The sequence below is a fragment of the Caretta caretta genome, chromosome 16 (genome assembly GCF_965140235.1).
Source record: "Caretta caretta isolate rCarCar2 chromosome 16, rCarCar1.hap1, whole genome shotgun sequence".
NCBI classification, from domain to species: Eukaryota; Metazoa; Chordata; order Testudines; family Cheloniidae; genus Caretta; species Caretta caretta.
In genome coordinates, this window is record NC_134221.1 from 19,919,423 (window position 1) to 19,938,716 (window position 19,294).

The 19,294-nt window shown below is 47.1% G+C and overlaps 1 protein-coding gene across 7 annotated transcripts in view; it reads right to left on the minus strand.

The window, feature by feature from the left end:
• Positions 1-19,294, minus strand: part of GPSM1 (G protein signaling modulator 1) — a 214,140-nt gene that overhangs the window by 92,348 nt on the left and 102,498 nt on the right. For 6 of the 7 annotated variants that reach the window (XM_048822354.2, XM_048822352.2, XM_048822351.2 and 3 more), the window contains exons 2-4: positions 4,749-4,970; positions 3,565-3,700; positions 2,232-2,374 (exon numbers count right to left, since the gene is read on the minus strand). In XM_048822354.2, coding sequence (XP_048678311.1) covers positions 2,232-2,374; positions 3,565-3,700; positions 4,749-4,969 — 500 coding nt within the window. In that variant the 5' untranslated portion in view covers position 4,970. Of the gene's footprint in view, positions 1-2,231; positions 2,375-3,564; positions 3,701-4,748; positions 4,971-14,227; positions 14,460-19,294 lie in introns of those variants that run through there. The other variant, XM_048822353.2, reaches the window with a different exon arrangement.

The window sequence follows — 19,294 nt, forward strand, 5'->3', positions numbered from 1 at the left end:
CAGCTTATTCTGCTGCTTCTCTAAGCCGATCTGCATAACAGTATGTACAGCATTTGGGTCCCTTTAATCCACAGCTGCTGAACCAGACCCAGCTGATCCCACCCACAGAACAAACATTCCTGTTCCCCTTTATCTTTCCAGGGAAAGAGAAAACCATAAACCCTCTGCAAAAATGTGCAAGGTGTTTCCTTTTCCAATTCTAGGCACTGAAATTGTACCACACTATAATATCCCCAGTCCCCATAGTAAAAGGAACAGACACAAAATCTAGGGACCATAATGCAATTGTTCACTAATGCTTCGTTCATTACAGATCATCACAAACTCTCTATGCACAGCACTCTACTCCTCCTTTCACTTCGCTTATCCCACATGCTTTATACGATCCCCTTGCTGTACTACATTATTTCAGCCATCTTGTATTTGAGCTCACTCAGACTGGAGCAGGGGACTGCAGTTTGACGTACCATCAGTCAGATCTCTAGCTATATCTCCATTTATCTCCTTACAGTATGTGGCAGGGGAATAAACACACAGGGGTTACAGGCACTGCACATTCTTAAAGGGGAACTGAGCCTGCTCCACAATATAAAATAGAGCTATTTAGGATTTCAGATCCTTGGCAAAGTCTAATGTAGCAGTATATGATTATCAACACTTTGCAATTATACAGAGCCTTTCATCAAAGGCTCTCAAAATGCTTTGAGATATTTAAGAGACAAGGTGGGTGAGAGAATCTCTTTTATTGGACCAACTTCTGTTGGAGAGAGAGCAGCTTTTCAAGTTCAAAAACTCATTTCTCTCCAACAGAAGTTTGTCCAATAAAAGATATTCCCTCCCTCACCTTGTCTCTCTAATAGCCTGCGTCTGCCTGACACAGCTACAACACCGCATTGAAATGTTTAATGAAGTTTTACACAATGTGGAAACTGAGGCAGAGAGGCCAATGGCCTGATTTTTAGAGGTGCCGAGCCACCAAAGACTTCCTGTAGGTTCTCAATATCATGGAATATCAGGCCAAAAGAGACTTGCTTAAGTTCTCACACACAACCCGGAAGAAGCCTAGAAGTCCTGGCTCCCAGGCCCTCTCCACTAACCAGAAGTGTCTGTCTCCTGCCTTGCCATTTAAAAACTATCAATAAATACATTTCAAAGCAGCCAAAAAGCCAATTCCTCCACTGATGGCCTGCCAAGAGTAGAGTCTCTCTTCTGCCCAATCCCACAATATCGCCAGCACCTCAGGCAGGCCGAGGGATGCTACGCTTTGAACTGGTAGAGGTATCCAATGCCACTGCCAGCCGCAGGAGAATGATCTCCAATCTCAGGTCCTGGTATCTAAGTTCCCCTTTGGTTCAGTTCATGTTTAGTGCAGGGGAAGAGAGGTCTTTTCCAGGAGGCACTGGGTGAGGGTCTCTGGCCTGTGTTACGCAGAAAGTCAGACTAGATGAGCCTAATTTCTGGCCTTAAAATGTCATCAACTTTTACTTTCCTCCCTGCTTCCCACTCCCCCCACTTTCTGCCTTTATTCTCCTCTCAACAGCCCATAGGGGGGAGGGATGGCTCAGTGGTTTGAGCATTGGCCTGCTAAACCCAGGCTTGTGAGTTCAATCCTTGAGGGGGCCATTTAGGGATCTGGGGCAAAATTTGGGGATTGGTCCTGCATTGAGCAGGGGGTTGGACTAGATGACCTCCTGAGGTCCCTTCCAACCCTGATATTCTATGATTTCTATGATTCTATGGGTGTGCCCCACCCTGCCAAAGAGGTGAGCACACAGGCCCCTCTACAGGCAGGCAAGGTGGTCCTTGGGTCAGCCACAAGGGGTGGGTTGATGTGGGGATCACAGGGGAGCAATGCACAGCGCTCCCCTGCCCAAAATCTCAGCCAAATCCGCCCCCAGCTCCTTTAGTCAGGCGAGACCCAGTCACCTTCTAAGTGGAGTGCTTTAGAGAAGGCTGTGTGAAAAATCACTTGTCACAAGCCCAGTGCTGTTATCTTTCACCTGACGTTCATCACCACACTTCTGCAGCTCTCCAGAGCTGTCATCAGGACAGTAACAAGACACACGCAGACAGCGCTGGAATGATGCACTCATCACTGAGCACTGAGAGTGCGCCAGACGCTTTGCAAGTTTGCCACATGCATGATTGTAGCCGGGTAAATTACTGCCGACCACAATGGGGCTGTCTGTGCAGCCCCATCCCCTGCAGACCTGGGAAGGGTGGGTACTTACTCATAGTATTCCGAAGCTCTCTGAAGCGTCTCCTTGACTTCTTGAGGCAGGGAACCTGGGTCTTGGGCTGTGCTCCAAGACAACTGCTTTCCCTTTGCATGATAAACATTGCCAATGTTATACAGCGCTCTAGCTTCACCTACCTGGAAAGGGGGGCAGAATCACAGAAGAGCAGGTGTTACACTCCACATTGCAATGCCAAGCTTCCCGTCTCTGGGCAAAGGGCAGCTAACCAAAAGCCAGGGCAGCCTTGCAGACCATTACAGCTTCATTTTAGAAGCGGAGTCTGGGGGACTGGATGAATCCAGGGACTGTTTAAAAGGATGTAGAACCTGCCACCTTTAGGTCGCCAGTTCAAAGCCAGCCCAGGTCAATGATCCCTAGCTCTTACCTAGTGCTTTTCATCAGTAGACCTCAAAGCACTTTACAAAGGAGATCACTCTCATTCTCCCGCTTTTACAGATGGGGAAACTGAGGCACAGATCAGGAAAGTGACTTGTCCAAGGCCACCCAGCATGCCAGTGGAAGAGTGGGGAACAGAACCCAGTTCTCCTGAGTCCCAGTCTAATGCTCTGTCCACTAGGATACACTGCTCTGAAGAGAAACCAGTACTAACCTCAAGTCCTCATCCAATGGCTGCTTGGTGGCCTATGTGCAAGGGATGGTTTCAGTCCAGCCCCTTGTGGATGGGGACCATGGAGACTCCTATCTATACCTATAACAAGCCCAGCACAGGCAGCTATCCCAAAATGCTGCTTGCCAATCTCCTGTGGGCGCAGAGGGAGAATTCAGCCCCCATGACTCATTCACCAGAGAGGCCAGTCAGTGTAACTGCCAGCTCAATGCTCCCAAGCATGGTGGGATTTGTGTGTGCGTGAGAGAGAGAGGCGTGGATGCTTGTCCAGCAGGAATGGGGCTGAGAGACACCCAGTTCATTTCATATTGGCCTCCAAACAGCATGTGTCAGAGAGACAGACTGGGAAGAATCCCTTTCCCTAACTGTACAATGGATTTCCAAGAGCCAACCTGGAGTTCTTTGCTTGGCCCCATTCTGTGAACTCAAGGACTATGAATCTCTATTTATTTGGGTTCAATTTTCTCTTTTTTGGGGAATCCATTGCTTCCTGGGTATTTTGGGGTCTTCATTCCGGGGATGGCCTGCCCACATTTTCATCCACTAGCTGCCCTGGCATCAGATCTGTAGCTGAAAGGGTTGGTGATATGGTCAGTCTCCTTCCAGAGCCAGCTTCAATGCTGTCCTGATTGTTGGCTGGCAGGAGGAATCTTTCAAAAGCCAGGGAATATTTCCTGTGGGGCATCATGGATCAAGTACCTTGTCTCCCTGCTCTTGGGAAATCTCCAAGTGTCTCTGGCAACAAACGATAGCTTCATCAAACTGCCCAAGTATTTTCAATGTATTCCCAAGGTTGCCACTGGCCTTGGCTTCTCCGATACGGTCCCCAATGGTTCTACAAGATGACCGGAGGCAGGGAAAGGGCTGTTATAAATGCTGGGACTCAGCAGGCAGAATTCAATCATGCTGATACTTAAGCCTGTAGCAGGAGTAGGCACTAAACCGATCCGCTCCTAGCCTGCAGGCAACATGTGCAAACAGAAGGAGAAAGCTCCTTTAGTCTTGGAGACAGATTTTTGCTTTCCCTCTGGCAGTTGTCTAAATCCAGGATGGAAAGTCAAAGTTCTATTTACCAGGCCCCCACTCCCAGACCGGAAGCTCCCCCTCCCCACTTACGGTCCTTTCAGCTGGAGAGGATAGGACACAATGCCCCAGATGGCCTATCAGTTCTGCTCGATCAGAGTTTGCCTTCTTTTCCGGGAACCGAGTATACTGTTGCCTCCACACAACTCCCAGCCCCTGGGGACTGGTGCACCAGGGGATTACATGCAGCCACACCGCATGGCACTTCCACTAGCCCAGCCCAGTCTAGTTACTGGTTTTATACCAGTGTCTGGAGGCAGCCAGGTTCTGAAGCTGCCCTGCAGGGAGTGCAAGTCATGCAGGGACAAATGCCACGCCATGCTGCTCACCTGGGCCACCACATTGGTGCTACGTTCTCTGCAGAGAGTCTCAGATATTACAGTAAATCTAACCGACTGCAGGCGGAGAATTGTCCCATTTTTAAAGGTGCCCCCTCTATTAAATGGGTCTTGAGGCCACATTTTCAGCAGGCCTGCTTCACTACCCTTCAAAAGGTGTGGTTTCAGCTGACAAAAACCCGCTGCATGGGCGTGTAAGTCAGCGTTACCTCTTTGCACACACAAAGCAGATGGGCTTGCAAACGTCTGCCACTTTCAGACTCTTTCCTCTTCCTCACAATCCCATACCCCGGGCAGACCCTTCCTCCCTGGCTTCTTGATTCTCTCCAGACAGTCACCCCCCCTGGTGCCCCAGGTCTGTTCTCAATTGCAGTGACCGGTTCCCTCAGGCTGCTGGCCTGGGATCCCAGGGATCTTGCCTTACCTCGAGCCCTGACTGATCGCGTTCGCAGGCATGCTTACCTGGCTAGAGTGAGGTCATGTTTATGGTATTCCAGGGCCTTGGAATATTCCTTTAGGTAGAAGTAGGCATTGCCCAGCTGGCTGTAGATTGCGCTGAGAGTCTTCAAATCCTCTGTCCCCACCTGCACTGCTGCTTCGAAGAAGGCTGCTCCAGCCTTGAAGTCCCCAGCTTTGCACAGGCGCTCTCCTTCGAGGGCTAGTTCGAGGCAGGAGGCCTCCATTCTGTTAAAATCAAGATAATTTCCAGATGAGCCAAGCTCTGGAGTTCTCTCCTTTTTATACTGTCATTTTAAAAAGACAGACATTTTGCTGAGAGCGCAAGGAACAAATGCGTGATGCAAACCACAGGCTGTCCCTACCAGACAGAAGGCCCTACACGCCGAAGGCAAAGGAGAGCCAGAATAGATTTTAAAGATTAAAGGCAAATGTTTCGAAAGCTCCTAAGTCACTTAGGAACTTAAGTTTAATTGAAAGTCAATGGGATTTAGGCTCCTAGGTGCCTAAATCCCTTTTGAAAATAGGACTCATGCTCCAAGGTGACGACTTAGGAGCTTTTGAAAAGTTTGCCTGAAGTGTAAAGATGTGGAGAAGGGGAATGGGGGGTTGTACAAAACGCTCCATACAGAATAACCCCCTGATCAAGGGCTGCTAGGCACATGAACTGGAGAAGGAACTCCTGATTTCCCCTTTCAGTGAAAAAACATCACACTCCTCTTGAAATAAGAAAAAAATAACAATACTCCGCACATCGTGGGCACCTTCCATCCATGGCTCTCGAATGCTTCACCCGCATTATATTTAGCCTCTGCACCCCCATGACACACACTCTTCATGCTAGAAACAGAGAAACCGAGGCACAAAGGCTGAGTGACTGGCTCAAGGTGGCACAGAGAGTCTGTGGCAGAGCCAGACTGAGAAGCTAAGTCTTCTAACACCTAGTCCTGTGCTTTACCCACAAGCCCATTCTTCTTAACAGCCCTCTGAACCGGCTTCAATTAGCACATGCAAATAGCCCAGGTCCTAAAGGGTTATCGGACTATACTAATTAGAAGTGCCCACCACTGTCACAAAGGGGACCCAGGGGCTATTTCCCGACCTGCTCTCACCATCTGCCAGTATGGCCACCTCCTCATTCCACTGCACAGCAAAGTTGTGTTGCCTCTCTTCCTCCCCAAGCAGCACCTCATGTACTGCCTGGCTATAAAAAAATTATTAATCATGTTTTTATGGCAGTGCCTAAGGGCCAGCCAAGACTGGAGCCCCTGGTGCCAGGCACTGGACAAACAAAGAGTGGTTGACGGTCCTCGATAAAGCTTGCAATTAAATAGACCCAAGGTGGGGGAAGGGGTAGAACACACCAGCCAAGCCAACAATGTGATGGCAACAAACATCATGTTAGTGCCACAATTTTTTTGTTTTTTGGGGTGGACTTAGTGAGGAGGGGGATCAGCAAAAAGGGAAGGGAAGTGGGGTGAGAAGGGCAGGTTTGGAGTGATGCTGAACTGAAGAGACTGTGAAACAAGAGGCGGTGAAAAGAACAGGAGCAAATATCAGGCATCAGCTAGGACTGAGAGTGCTCGGCCGCTTTAAAAATCAAGCCCCATCTGTCTGAGACGAGAGTAATCCAAAATTACAGGCCACCTTTGAAAATGCTAGCTTAAGTGATTTGGGTAGCATTACACCCAGAGTCAATGTGGGATTGTTCGGATGAGAATCCAGGCTTGGTCTCCTGGTTCCCAGGCCCCACACACACTCCGCGTCACCACACAAGAGCAATGGATGGGTATGGTTTTCTTTAAGGGGGTGCAAACCTCATCCACCCTAAATTAATGCCTATGCCACTTTCCCAAGGGGTAACACAGAGGCTAGCCCGGTTGCTGCACGTTTTTAATGAATACCACAGAAATCTGGCAAGCACTACAGACTTTGGACTGTATAGAATTTCTTGGCTGATAAGCTACAGTTCCCTGGGCCTGTTTTTCATTAACTTCCCGGCCGTCAGTTTTTCCATCAGCATTCTTTACACAATAGCGCTAGGGCCCACCTTTCATCTCTTGTGCTTCTTGACACCTCTTATTACTTACACACATGGTGGTGGGAATAAGGGTCAACAGCCCATCCAAGCATAGGGAACCTGGGCAAAAGAACGGCGCAAGAGGTATTCCTCCCAAAGCAATGTATTCCGCACAGAGCCTTGCAGCTCTGTCTCCGGTAAGGCTAAAGCCATGCCTGCTATAACCTTGTTTACACTTTGTAAAACGATGAGTATATTGGGGGGGGGAGAGGGAGGTTGTTTCATTAAAAAAAATTCAATGACATTCAAAATATTTTTAACGACAATTCTTTAATTTTTTTTTTTTTTTATCAAAAACCAAAATATTTAGGCCAAAATGATTTATGGATTTCTTTATTTATCGTGAATATTTCGTTTTGGTCAAAACGCTTTTTCCATGGACTAAAAAGTTTAGATGGCACATATTTAGGGTCGATACCTGTTGTGATTTGGGCTTCCATTACAGTCTGCCTGATCAGTATGCCCCCCCCCCCGCACTCTGGTTCCCCCCAAAACACAAACGCAGTGTTACACCCCAGTGCAGGATAATCTTGTAGCATGGTTTGGCCAGCACAGATCCCAACTGTCATAGAAACCATGAGGTATTTAAACACAATTGTCACTAACATCTCTGCAGTCTCTAACGTTGACAGTGCCTAGTTGGTTTGTAGCTCATAACCTTCTTTGCACAACTCATAATCAACCGGTGGAACTCGGAGCTGCAAGGTACTATTCAGGGAAGTATCTTAGCAAGACTCATAAGGAATTGACAGGTTTCAGAGTAACAGCCGTGTTAGTCTGTATTTGCAAAAAGAAAAGGAGTACTTGTGGCACCTTAGAGACTAACCAATTTATTTGAGCATAAGCTTTCGTGAGCTACAGCTCACTCCATTGGATGCATACTGTGGAAAATACAGAAGACGTTTTTATACACACAAACCAAGGTTCCTGGGTTAGTGGTTCTGTTGTGTGGTATGTGGTTGCTGGTGAGTATTCGCTTCAGGTTGGGGGGCTGTCTGTAGGCAACGACTGGCCTGTCTCCCAAGATTTGTGAGAGTGTTGGGTCATCCTTCAGGATAGGTTGTAGATCCTTGATAATGTGTTGGAGGGGTTTTAGTTGGGGGCTGAAGGTGACGGCTAGTGGCGTTCTGTTATTTTCTTTGTTAGGCCTGTCCTGTAGTAGGTGACTTCTGGGAACTCTTCTGTCTTTAATCAATCTATCCTTGCAACAAAGCCCGTTGCCAACTGTGCCCACATATCTATTCAGGGGACACCATCACAGGGCCTAATAACATCAGCCACACTATCAGAGACTCGTTCACCTGCACATCTACCAATGTGATATATGCCATCATGTGCCAGCAATGCCTCTCTGCCATTACATTGGTCAAACTGGAGAGTCTCTACATAAAAGAATAAATGGACACAAAATCAGATGTCAAGAATTATAACATTCATAAACCAGTCGGAGAACACTTCAATCTCTCTGGTCACGCGATTACAGACATGAAAGTTGCAATATTACAACAGAAAAACTTCAAATCCAGACTACAGCGAGAGACTGCTGAATTGGAATTAATTTGCAAATTGGATACAATTAACTTAGGCTTGAATAGAGACTGGGAGTGGCTAAGTCATTATGCAAGGTAACCTATTTCCCCTTGTTTTCCTAACCAATTCCCCCCCCCCCCCCCACCTTCCTCAGACGTTCTTGTTAAACCTTGGATTTGTGCTGGAAATGGCCCACCTTGATTATAATACACATTGTAAGGAGAAAAGGAGTACTTGTGGCACCTTAGAGACTAACCAATTATTCATGCAGTTGATAGATTTCCACTCCATACGGCTAAATGCAGTGCCTTGCATAATGACAGGTTTCAGAGGAACAGCCGTGTTAGTCTGTATTCGCAAAAAGAAAAGGAGTACTTGTGGCACCTTAGAGACTAACCAATTATTATTATTATTATTATTTATTCTTTAATAAATAATAACTGGACCATTAGTTCCAGTACAGCAGTTGCTATAGTGAGCTACAGTGTTGGCTGAGATTAGTCATTTAAAGGATTATTTACAGTGCTGCCCAACAATGCTGAGATAAAGCAATAAGCCTCCTACAGGGGATTAACCCAGGGCACACATTTAAAGGACTTTCACAGCTGAGAAGCATCTTTACATTTCCTGAAAGACAGAGCCAATGTTAGGTTCCAGGATGGTCGTTTTGACGGATTCACTATTCAAACATCTAACCTCTCCAAACCACAGGGTTTCCAGGCAAGATAGAAAGATCAACTGTCCACACAATCATCACAGCACCATGGAGCAATTAAGAGCTACCGAAGGAATAGCAAGCCATTGAGTGCAGAGTGCAAGACTTTTGCACTTGTACTTTTCTACAATATTTATTGCAAAAAAATAACCCCCCCTGCTCCGAGTTCATGCTGAGGAAGCAAAACGTTACAATTACAGGTTTCCTTGCCAAGTCTGCTCATGCAGCACTGAATTGTCTAGCACACGGCAGGGAGTCACAGAGACAGAGACATTTTATTTTCCTCCTTTAGAATACCAAGAGCAATTGCTAGGCATGGCTGAGGTACAGGACCCCCACCACAAACTAGTCCTGGGATAGATCACATCCGTGGTACGAATGCCAGCCTTCTCCTTTAGATTTCCAGACTGCCTCGATTCTTACAGCAACCCTCGTCGACTCCATAGAGCTTCTACAAAACGCATGCAAACAACAGCTAATTAATGCTCCCAAGACAGGCAGATACTGGTAGGTATCTGATATTATCCCCATTCTACAGAGGGGGGAAAGTGAGGCACAGCATTAAAGTGGCCTGCTATAAGGCTCTTTGACTGCTTAGTGGAGATTATTTCTCTGAACCAAACACTCAGTTCATCCAACCCAAATTAAAAATAGAAATTTGTGACACTGTCGATTTTGCACAAGAAAACAGAAAAAAAAAATGAAAGCAGCGGGAGGCAATAGAAGCAGTGCTGTATAGTGGCGATAGTGGGGTAGGGCAGGATTGGACATCAGGACTCCTGGGCTCTGCCACTGATTCACCATGTGCCTTCTGGCAACGAAACATGCCTCAGTTTACCTTATCTGTAATGGGGATATTACCTACCTACCTCAGAAAGACATTCGGTGGGGGAGGCAATTAATGTTTATAGAGCAGATCATCATCATCAGATAGTCATTATTTGCATTACGTTAGCATCTAGTGGCCCCAGTCATGGAGCAGGACCCCATTTAGCAAGGTGCTGTACAAACAAAGAACTAACCCACAGTCCCTGGCCCAATGATCTTACTGTCTAAGTCTAAGATAAGACAATAGGTAGATGAGGTAGACCAGGGGTCCCCAACACAGTGCCCGCCGGGGCATTTTTGTGCGCCCGCAGGACACCCCGCTGCCGAAATGCCGCAGAGAAGCGTTGCCACGGGAAAGGTTGGGGACCACTGGGGTAGACAGTCAGGAAGAGCACAAGAAAACAACGCGGCAACACTGGTCAGCATGATCAGCAGTGGCCTCAGCACACCAGCTGCCTGACTACAGAGTTTTTTTTGTAGGCCCCGGGGCAGAGGACAGTTTTAGGGAGGGATCTGAAGGAGCTCAAGGAGGTGGCTTGGTGGCTGTTTGCAGGTAGTAGTTCCTCGAATGCATAGGGGTGGCAGGAGAGAAAGCACGAAGGTGCTTGCTTGTTAATTTAAGAAATGGGCTCCGAAGGCCGGCACCACTGGCAGAGTGGAGTCAGGAGCGGACAGTGCAAAAGCACATGAGAGATGACAGGGAGGGCGGAGACAGAGGAACAGCGCAGCGTATCTGGGAAGACTAGCTAGTGCATAAAAAGATGAACCTGAGCCACTCTCTCTCCGGTTGCAGACGGGGCTCTTTTCCCCCTCCTTTCCCCTGTCTTTTTCAATGCGTTGGACAAACCTCATTTCCCCCCAGGGTTAATTCATTCTGTGGCACTCTGTCACCCAAATGTCATCAGCCCTAAATCCAGGAAAGACCTGGGCGTTTGCCGTTCATCGACAAGTGGCCTGCACAGCCACCAGAATGAAGTCGCCACTTTGGGCCAGAAAAGTAAAACTGGCCCCTTTGTTTGAGGAACTGAAACAAGCAAAAGTGACCCTTCTAAGGCTTTAGCAACAGAGATTCTAGCCAGCAATTGAGAAAACTGGAGAGACACCACTGAATTCTCCCAAAAATAATAAAACTGATCTCTGCAAGCCCTAATGAGCAGGTCAGTCTCTCTCGTGCACCCCCGCACTCCCCCCCCCCCAGAATGTCCTTGGCTAACATATTCTATCACAGGGGTGCAGTTCTCTATTCAATTCTTTTCTAAACACTATACAAAGGATCCCATATTTATTACAACTTGCTCCTTCTTTAAATGTGACGACTCCCAGCTGATCTGCTTTTGCATGTGGTTAGAATGGTATTTCACTGAGGCACTACTTAAAAAAAAAATATATATATATATAGCTGATTGCCAAAAGTGTGATTGGCTTGTCTGAGCAGCTTCCTGGGCAAATGAAGGACACGACATTCCTGAAACAATCTGGGTGGATTTCTCAGCTTTTTGGGCTGAGAATTTACCCCTCAGCAATATAGTTATAGCAGAACAAAAACTTGTGAGTAGACAAGGCACAAGAAAGACAGAACAGGAAAAGAGTGTTTCAGTGACCGAAGCATTGACATTTTGGAAATGTCACTGATAATGCAGCTTATGACACATTTCCCCCCTCTATGCTGCACCTTTAAAATGTCTAGCTTGTCTGCAAAGGCAGCTGCCGTTTTGCAAGGCAGACTGGCTGCAAGATGTCACAGAAGACTCACTCACACTGTGCTCTCACTCAGACTTTTCTTTGTTCTTTCTTGTTTTGTTGTTTGCCTGTAATCTAACATCCAAGTTGCTGAGGCCAAGAGTACATGACTGCTCTTTGGCCTGGAGAAAACAACTCATTTGTCCGGAGTCATACAAGCCAGGGGTAGAGAGGAGGCGGAGGGATTTGTAGAAAGTTTGACGGCTGCACCACTGCATCGGGGTTCCCTGGTTTTGGATTGTAGAAGGATGGATTGTAACACTGGTGGACAGGTGTCCCCATTGCCACAGCAAAGAGGCCACAGAAAGAACGGGCCAATCGCCGGCAAGCGTGACCTCTGAAGATCAAGCTTGAGGCACGATGGCACGAAGAAACTTACTCCAATAATGCCTTTGCTGTTCCTCCCTTGTAGATGAAGGGAGCTCCCCACCGGCACTCGGAGCCCTACCAACCCGTTTTAAAATGGGGCACTGAACCCCTGACCTGCAGAGGTCCAGGGTAACCCTTGCGGCAGGTTGGATCTTCAATGGCTTGTTCCAGACTATTCACTCCGCACAACCAGCCAACTGCATGGCTGTTGCATGTTGGAGATGGGCGACATCCGTGCCGAGCAAGCAGACCTGAGCTTCTCTCGAGTCAGCAAGCCAAGCCAGCCCTTCCCATTGTGGGCTAATCCTATTGGCCTGGTAATCTCGCTAGGCAATCCTGTCAATACAGCCCCTCCTCCCAACAGGAGGATTTACTTCAACTGGCTTTGCACCCTGATCAGAGCGACCCAGAGCGCTTAACCAGCCAACACGCCAGGCTGAGAACAGCTACCGCAGGCCGAGCTGCAAAACACGGGTTCTCAGGCAACAGAGCCTGAGAAGTGGAGCTTCCCGGTTGCCGCACCAGCGTCACTATTTGGGGGCTACTTCGTCACACGCTTGTGACTGCGGGAAACTCAGCGAGTTGCCTTAACCCTCATTTCTGCCCTGCAAGTAGAAATGCCATACCCCTGCTCCACAGATGGGGATCCCGGGAAACAGACGGGTGCCTTGCACAGGGAGTCAGAGGCTGAGCCGAGACTCAAACCCAAAATCTGTGCTACTCTAACTGCTAAAGAAAGACAGTCTTGTGGTTAAGCTGGGTTTGATATGGGAGTCCCTCTGTGAGCTCGGCAGAGCCCCTTAGCTCTGCCTCGGGAAAACACGGATAACAATTCCCTACAGTGCAGGGATGTGGGGAGAATTCATAAAGTGTGTGAGGAGCCCAGACGTTACAGTGTACTACAAAGTGACAGCACGGCCTAGTGAAGAGGGCACAGGACTGGGGCTCAGGAGACCTGTGTTCTATTGCTGGCTCCACCACAGGCCTGTTGGTGTCCTTGGGTAAATCACTTCACATCTCCATGCCTCAGTTTACTTAGCAGAAAATTATACTGACCTCCTTTATGAAGCACTTTGAGATCTACTGATGAGCAGTGCTGTAGAAGAGCTAGAGATTATTATTATCCAGTGAAGCAGGCCATAGAAATACCAACACAGAGCAAGAGGACACAATTCTGTCTTTACCGTGGGACAATTTGGCGCTACACTTATTTGTTCTGCGCAGACTCAAAGGGGAAGCTGCTGCAACATTTGTGTTGTTCTCAACAAAACCAGCACCAATTCAATCCAAGGCATACATGGGGCATAGTTTTAGCATCATATGCTTTAAGTTCTTTAAGCTCCAAACATTTTAGCAGCTGCTCCTGCTGCTGCTATTTCACCAAATGGGAACTGGGTGTCGAATTCTCCACTGTGCCTTGGAAAATATCCCCCAAGTTCATAAACAACAGTCTGACTGGCAGGTAACCAGGGAAAATGGCAGTACAGTAGCTGGAAGAAAGAAAAGCCGCAGCAGTTACTTCTCAGGCTGGATCAGATTTCTAAAATAATACAGGGAAACAGACAGCTAGAACTCTCTCTCCAGCTGACATACTGTCATGACCTCCCTTCTCTGACTGCTTGGTGCCCCCCCAGTCCTTTAATAACAAAGGGAGAAAACACCCCAGAACAGTTTGTTTAATGCTTACTTCAAACCCCAACACAAACATTTGAGTTAAACTATTGTAAAATGCCCAGATTTATGTGGTGGTTTTGCTTGGATTAGGAAGCCCTTCTGAGTTTCAGGGCAACACCAATCCTGCTTTAAGCAGTTTTCAGTGGAAATAAAAAGTTATTACACCATCTGTCTTCGACCCAGGTCTATAGATCATGCCTGTAAAGCTGTACAGAGAAACGAGCCTTGCAAGAATAAGCGTCCTTTGTTGTATTTTGCCCTGTAAGGGCCCAGTTTTGCATTCTTTCAGCATCCCAAACTCCCACGGGTTCCAAAGGCAGTTTGTGGTTTGCCAAAAATGCAGGATCATTAGGACTGGCTTCTACAATTATTATTCATAATAATTTGGAGTGGTTCCTTCAATGTCTTAGGTAGGCACTTTCCCAACACCTGCCCCAAAAAGCTTACAATCAAAAGACAGAGGTCAGGGAAAGGGGAATAAGATATCGCAAACAAGTCAAATCCTGAGATTTTCACTCAAATAAAACTTCAGCTGGTTTCAAGACTGACCTTCCCCGAGGATCCCGTTTGCCTGAGTATAGCACGCATAAAAGCTGAGTGCACCAGTTCCTCTAATCCTATGGAGCATGAATAATCAGGGAGCAGTTCACGTTCCAATCAGCAGGCTCATCAAAAGGAGATGAAACTTTTAAAATTATGTGAACGACTTATTTAAAAAAACCCAACCAACCAAACCCCCAAACAATCCAAGCTTACAAAAAACCTAACGGTAAAAAAACACCCATCTACTTCTTCCAAGGGCAATATCCATCGCTCTCATTTTAGATTGGCCAGAGGTGAAATCCGTTCTGCCACTGAGCCTAATTTGTGAACTTCATACACACAAACACAATCGCATACGCTTTCTGGTGTTACCATAGTAACAACTCAGGCACAAGAGTGTCACGGCTCCCAAATGCATGCAGCCTTTAATTAAAATCTGTTTGTCCTTGAACTGGCTGCTTTGCTGAATGTCTGACTTGCCTAATTACCATCAATGCTCAGTTTGGGACTTACTAAAAAGAGAGGTCGAAAAAAAGGCTTTTTCCCTGCTGCGCACATGGCAAATGAAACCCATTTGCTTCTGTGTGAAGGGATGAGATTTGAAGGGCTGATGATTATGGGGAATGCAATGTGGCCCCCACAACCATTGGTCCTTCGACACCCCAAAGCCTCTGTATTCTGTGGGAGCATTCGCGTGCTGCTGCTCCAACTTTAAGGCCAAAAAAAAAAAAGAAGAAATGTTGCACACTGCGTCCTCCAGCTCCTGGAGTCCCAGGGCGTCGTGGAAATCAGATCAGGGCATGCTCTGGATCACAGGAAAGGGGCCCTCCAGAGAAGGTCATGCTGGAAAGGAGCTATTCGCTTGGGCTAAATGGGTTGGGATTTCAGCAGACTCACAAGAAGGATGCAGGTAGGAAAGAGGAGTATCACTGCCAAGCCTGGTGGGTTAACAAAGGACCAGGAGCTAAGACTCCTTGCTTTTAGACCTGGCTGTGCCATTGATTCACCAGGTCACCTCACGTAAAGCCTGTGGACCGTGTCTCTCTCATATTACTCATCTGTAAAAGTGGCCTAATGCTGCTTATACATCTGCCTGGATGCCATGTGCCTTAACGAACACTTGTGAAGTGCCATGACGTCCGGAGCAATAGACATTCAAGTGATCCCTACGGTGGCTCTCAGCTTGGAATACAGATTCCAAACTTCCAGTGTGGCCTTGGGCAAGCTAGGCTCAATCTACACTTAAAACTGATACCCACATAGCTATGCCCACCAGGGGTATGAAAAAAACCACATGCCCCAATGACACAGCTCTGCTGACAAAACCCGCAGTGTAGATGCAGCTCGGCCAACAGAAGATGCTTGTCAGCAGAGCTAACGTTTGTGGTGGTGGTGGTCCTACACTGGTGGGAAAAACTCCTTCTGCTGGCATACACATGGGGAGGCGATGCCAGCATAGGCGCTGTAATGTAGACATTGCCTGTTACTCAGCCTCTCTGTGCCTCAGTTCCCCACCTGTCAATGGGGAATAATAGCACCATCCCACGACACAGGAGTGTTCAGAGGATAGATCCATTAACAGCCATGATTAGTGCTTGGGCACTGCACTAATGGAGGCCATACAAGTACCACGGACAGCAAGGAGAAAAGAGGACCGACCGATGCATCATTCTTGACAGCCACCCTTCAAGGACAAAAAATGCAGATGAGTAAGTTAAAGCCCCCAGTCCTCACACACAGAAGACAACAGGCCCCAGCCCTCTCTTTCCACAAGTTGTGTATCTTCTGCACAGAGCCAAAGGCCCAGCCCCAAGTCCACCAGCAGCAAGGAGCAGTGGGGCAAAGAGCCGCACTGGCCAGTTTTGCAGACGGCTTTCTCTGCTCAGTTCACGGTCAGAAGCTGGGGCTTCAGAGGCGCCATGGGCAGCTTCAGTCCCACCCAACACAGTAACCACTTTGCAGCCTCGCTCCGTGCGCTTGATGGATTCTGATGGTCAATCCTTTGGTCTCTGAAAGACACTGAGCCAGGGACGCACTGCTTGTTCCCTTCTGTGCTACCCCTGCACCGGAGAAGGGGAGGAGGATTCTACTGGCTTGATCTCTGCAGCCCCAGAAAAAAAAATGGGGGGGGGGTGCCTTAGGGCAGCAGAAAAACAAAATTTCCACCCTGATCACTGAAACCCAGCAACCAAACAAACAAAGATCCCTTCTCCATCCACCTTCTCCCTCACCTTTCACCATGCAGGGTAACAGAAAGTGCCACAGAGTTATCCACATATGGTGGCTGTAGGAGCGGGACAGCAAGTTGTAAGCAGGCCATTCACTGTGCCTCACGGAGCAGAAGGCCCATCCTCTCTGGGTTCTCCTCTGGCTGCGGACCGTGAATCACCGAGCGGTCAGCACCAGCTCATTCCATCCAGAAAAGTTGGTCTCATTCTGCCAAAAGAGTTTCCTCTCATGGGCCAACACAGCGTGGAGTTCCGCAGGAGAGACTCCTCTTTGAGCTACCGCCCACTGCCAGCTGCCGCCAACGTGTTCTCCACATGTCTCAAGAAAGTTTTAGATCAATAAAAAATGGGCAAGGGTTGAAGAATCCCATGGAAGACCCCATGGCCACCTTTTCTATTTGCTCATCCCCCCTGGGGTACATGGGAGCCCCAGCCTTTCCTTCTTCTGGTGTTTTCCTTCCTCCTCCTTGTTTGCCTTTTGTTTAAAGCACGTTCTCTTTCTAAGGAAGGAGAGCCAGAGCAGAGCAGAGGGAGGCAGGGAGGTTAGGTGTAGCCGTGACGAGCAAGGTGACTCAGATTTGTTCATCACTATCAGCTAAAGATGAACGATGATTTATACCAAATATCATCTTTTTGCTGCCTCATAACTTAACCAAAGGACCAAAGAACCTAATCACTCCTTCACAAAAACTATGGGAGCAAACACAATGGCTCCAAAAGAGAAAATGCTTTCACACTATCCGAGAATGTACCAGAGCCGGTGGGAGAGCTAGAACGTCCTCTTAGGTACAATGGCTACATTTGGGATGCTGCATAAGGCATGAAGCAAGCGCAGCGTGAAGGGTTGTTGGGGCCATTAGCGGTCACATTACCATGGCTCCCATCAAAACAGTGCTATAATTGGGCTTTCCCACATATCGGATCAAAATATCTGACAAATCAAGGCCAGATTCACCTATCACATTTTCTTGTTCCCTAAAATGGCACATGAGGGATGTTTGGATTTGATTTAAAACCAGTCAGTGAATACACGTTACTGAATTAAGTGTCAAGAAAAATATGAAATTATAATAACAAAATTCTATAGATTTAAGCAACAGGACAGGACAAGGTATGGCATAGACAGGTACAGTAGAACCTCAGAGTTACGAACTGACCAGTCATCCACACACCTCATTTGGAACTGGAAGTACACAATCAACAGCAGAGACCAAAAAAATAGCAAATACAGTACAGTACTGTTTAAAACGTAAACTACTAAATCTTGGCTAGGTTGTAAATTCCTCAGGTCAGGCTGCCTAGATTTTAGGCCCAGCATGTTGCAAATGCTTGGCAAACAAAACAAACAGGACCACCACCACAGCACTTCAGGAAAGGAAAAATCTCACCGAAGCAGAGGAAATTTGGATAAAAGCAGTGCAATCTCCTGGCCCTGTTTGCAATCAGCCTTGAATAATAATAGTTTGATAACACTTTATTATTAAACCAGTTGAGTTATCAGGGGTTTCACAACTGCAAATAAATAATGCTTTGCATTTTCATAGCAGCTTCCAGCCGAGGATCACAAAGCACTTTAAAATCATAACATCTCGCTTTACAGATGGGGAAACTGAGGCCCAGAGCTGTGCTCTGCCTTCAGTGAGTTGGTGGCAGAACCAGGCATAGAACAGCCAGCTGTCCAACTCTCTGATTGAAGGGTAAGTCTCAAGTCCACTCTCGGCAGACTCATTTAGGTGTGTAAGTGGGACCTGTTGGATGCTCAGCTCCTTTAAAAATCTGTCCCTTATTCAAAACCTCCACCTTGCCTGTTGGGTGCTGCTTAGCTTGTCATGCCTCATTCATAATGAATACCTAGCAGCCAATATGCCTGTCTAGCGACTCCGAAAAAGCCATGTCACACACTGAGCTAGGAGTCAGTTCTCTTAAATACCAGTTCTCACTGCAGTGAGAAAAAACTCACTCAGGGAGACAACACATTGCTAGGGTAGCAATACATTAACCCTTTCCTTTCTGCACGGGAAAGTGAGTGTCATGAGCAGCCGACTCAGGTAGTGCGTTACTGTAAGCCGGGGTAGGCAACCTATGGCACGCAAGCTAATTTTCAGTGGCACTCACACTGCCCGGGTCCTGGCCACCGGTCCAGGGGGCTCTGCATTTTAATTTAATTTTAAATGAAGCTTCTTAAACATTTTAAAAAAAAACTTATTTACTTTACATACAACAATAGCTTAATTATATATTATAGACTTATAGAAAGAGACTTTCTAAAAACATTAAAATGTATTACTGGCACGCAAAACCTTAAATTAGCGTGAATGAATGAAGACTCGGCCCACCACTTCTGAAAGGTTGCCAACCCCTGCTCTAAGCAGATCCATTGCACACTCCAAACAGAGCTACTGTGGTTATAAAGCAAGAATCAAAGATAGGCGTGATTAATAGCACTGGAAACATATACACTGGGAATACGAGGGCTACAAAGCTTTTCTGAGGAACTAGTATTTGTTCCTGTTAATGTGATTTTTCTGGCTTCAGCATGAAAAACTTAAGACACCGCATTGAAATGTATTGAATTTTATATGAAAGTAAATATTTCACAGCATCTGTTATGGGCTGGTGTAAATCCTGCCTTCTCTAAGCAACCACAGAGCAAGTTCTAAAGTGCTCAGCCTAACCAGATATTCACGGGTTTGTCTAATTATAGATGAATTAGCAATGAAAGGGGCAGCAAACCTTTAAAGAAACTAATCAAGCTGAGAATTAGATCCCACCAGTAATCTGCTCCCTCAGCTTTCAAACGGTTCCTGCGCAACGGTTCCAACTATTCGTGACAAATTACCAGGCT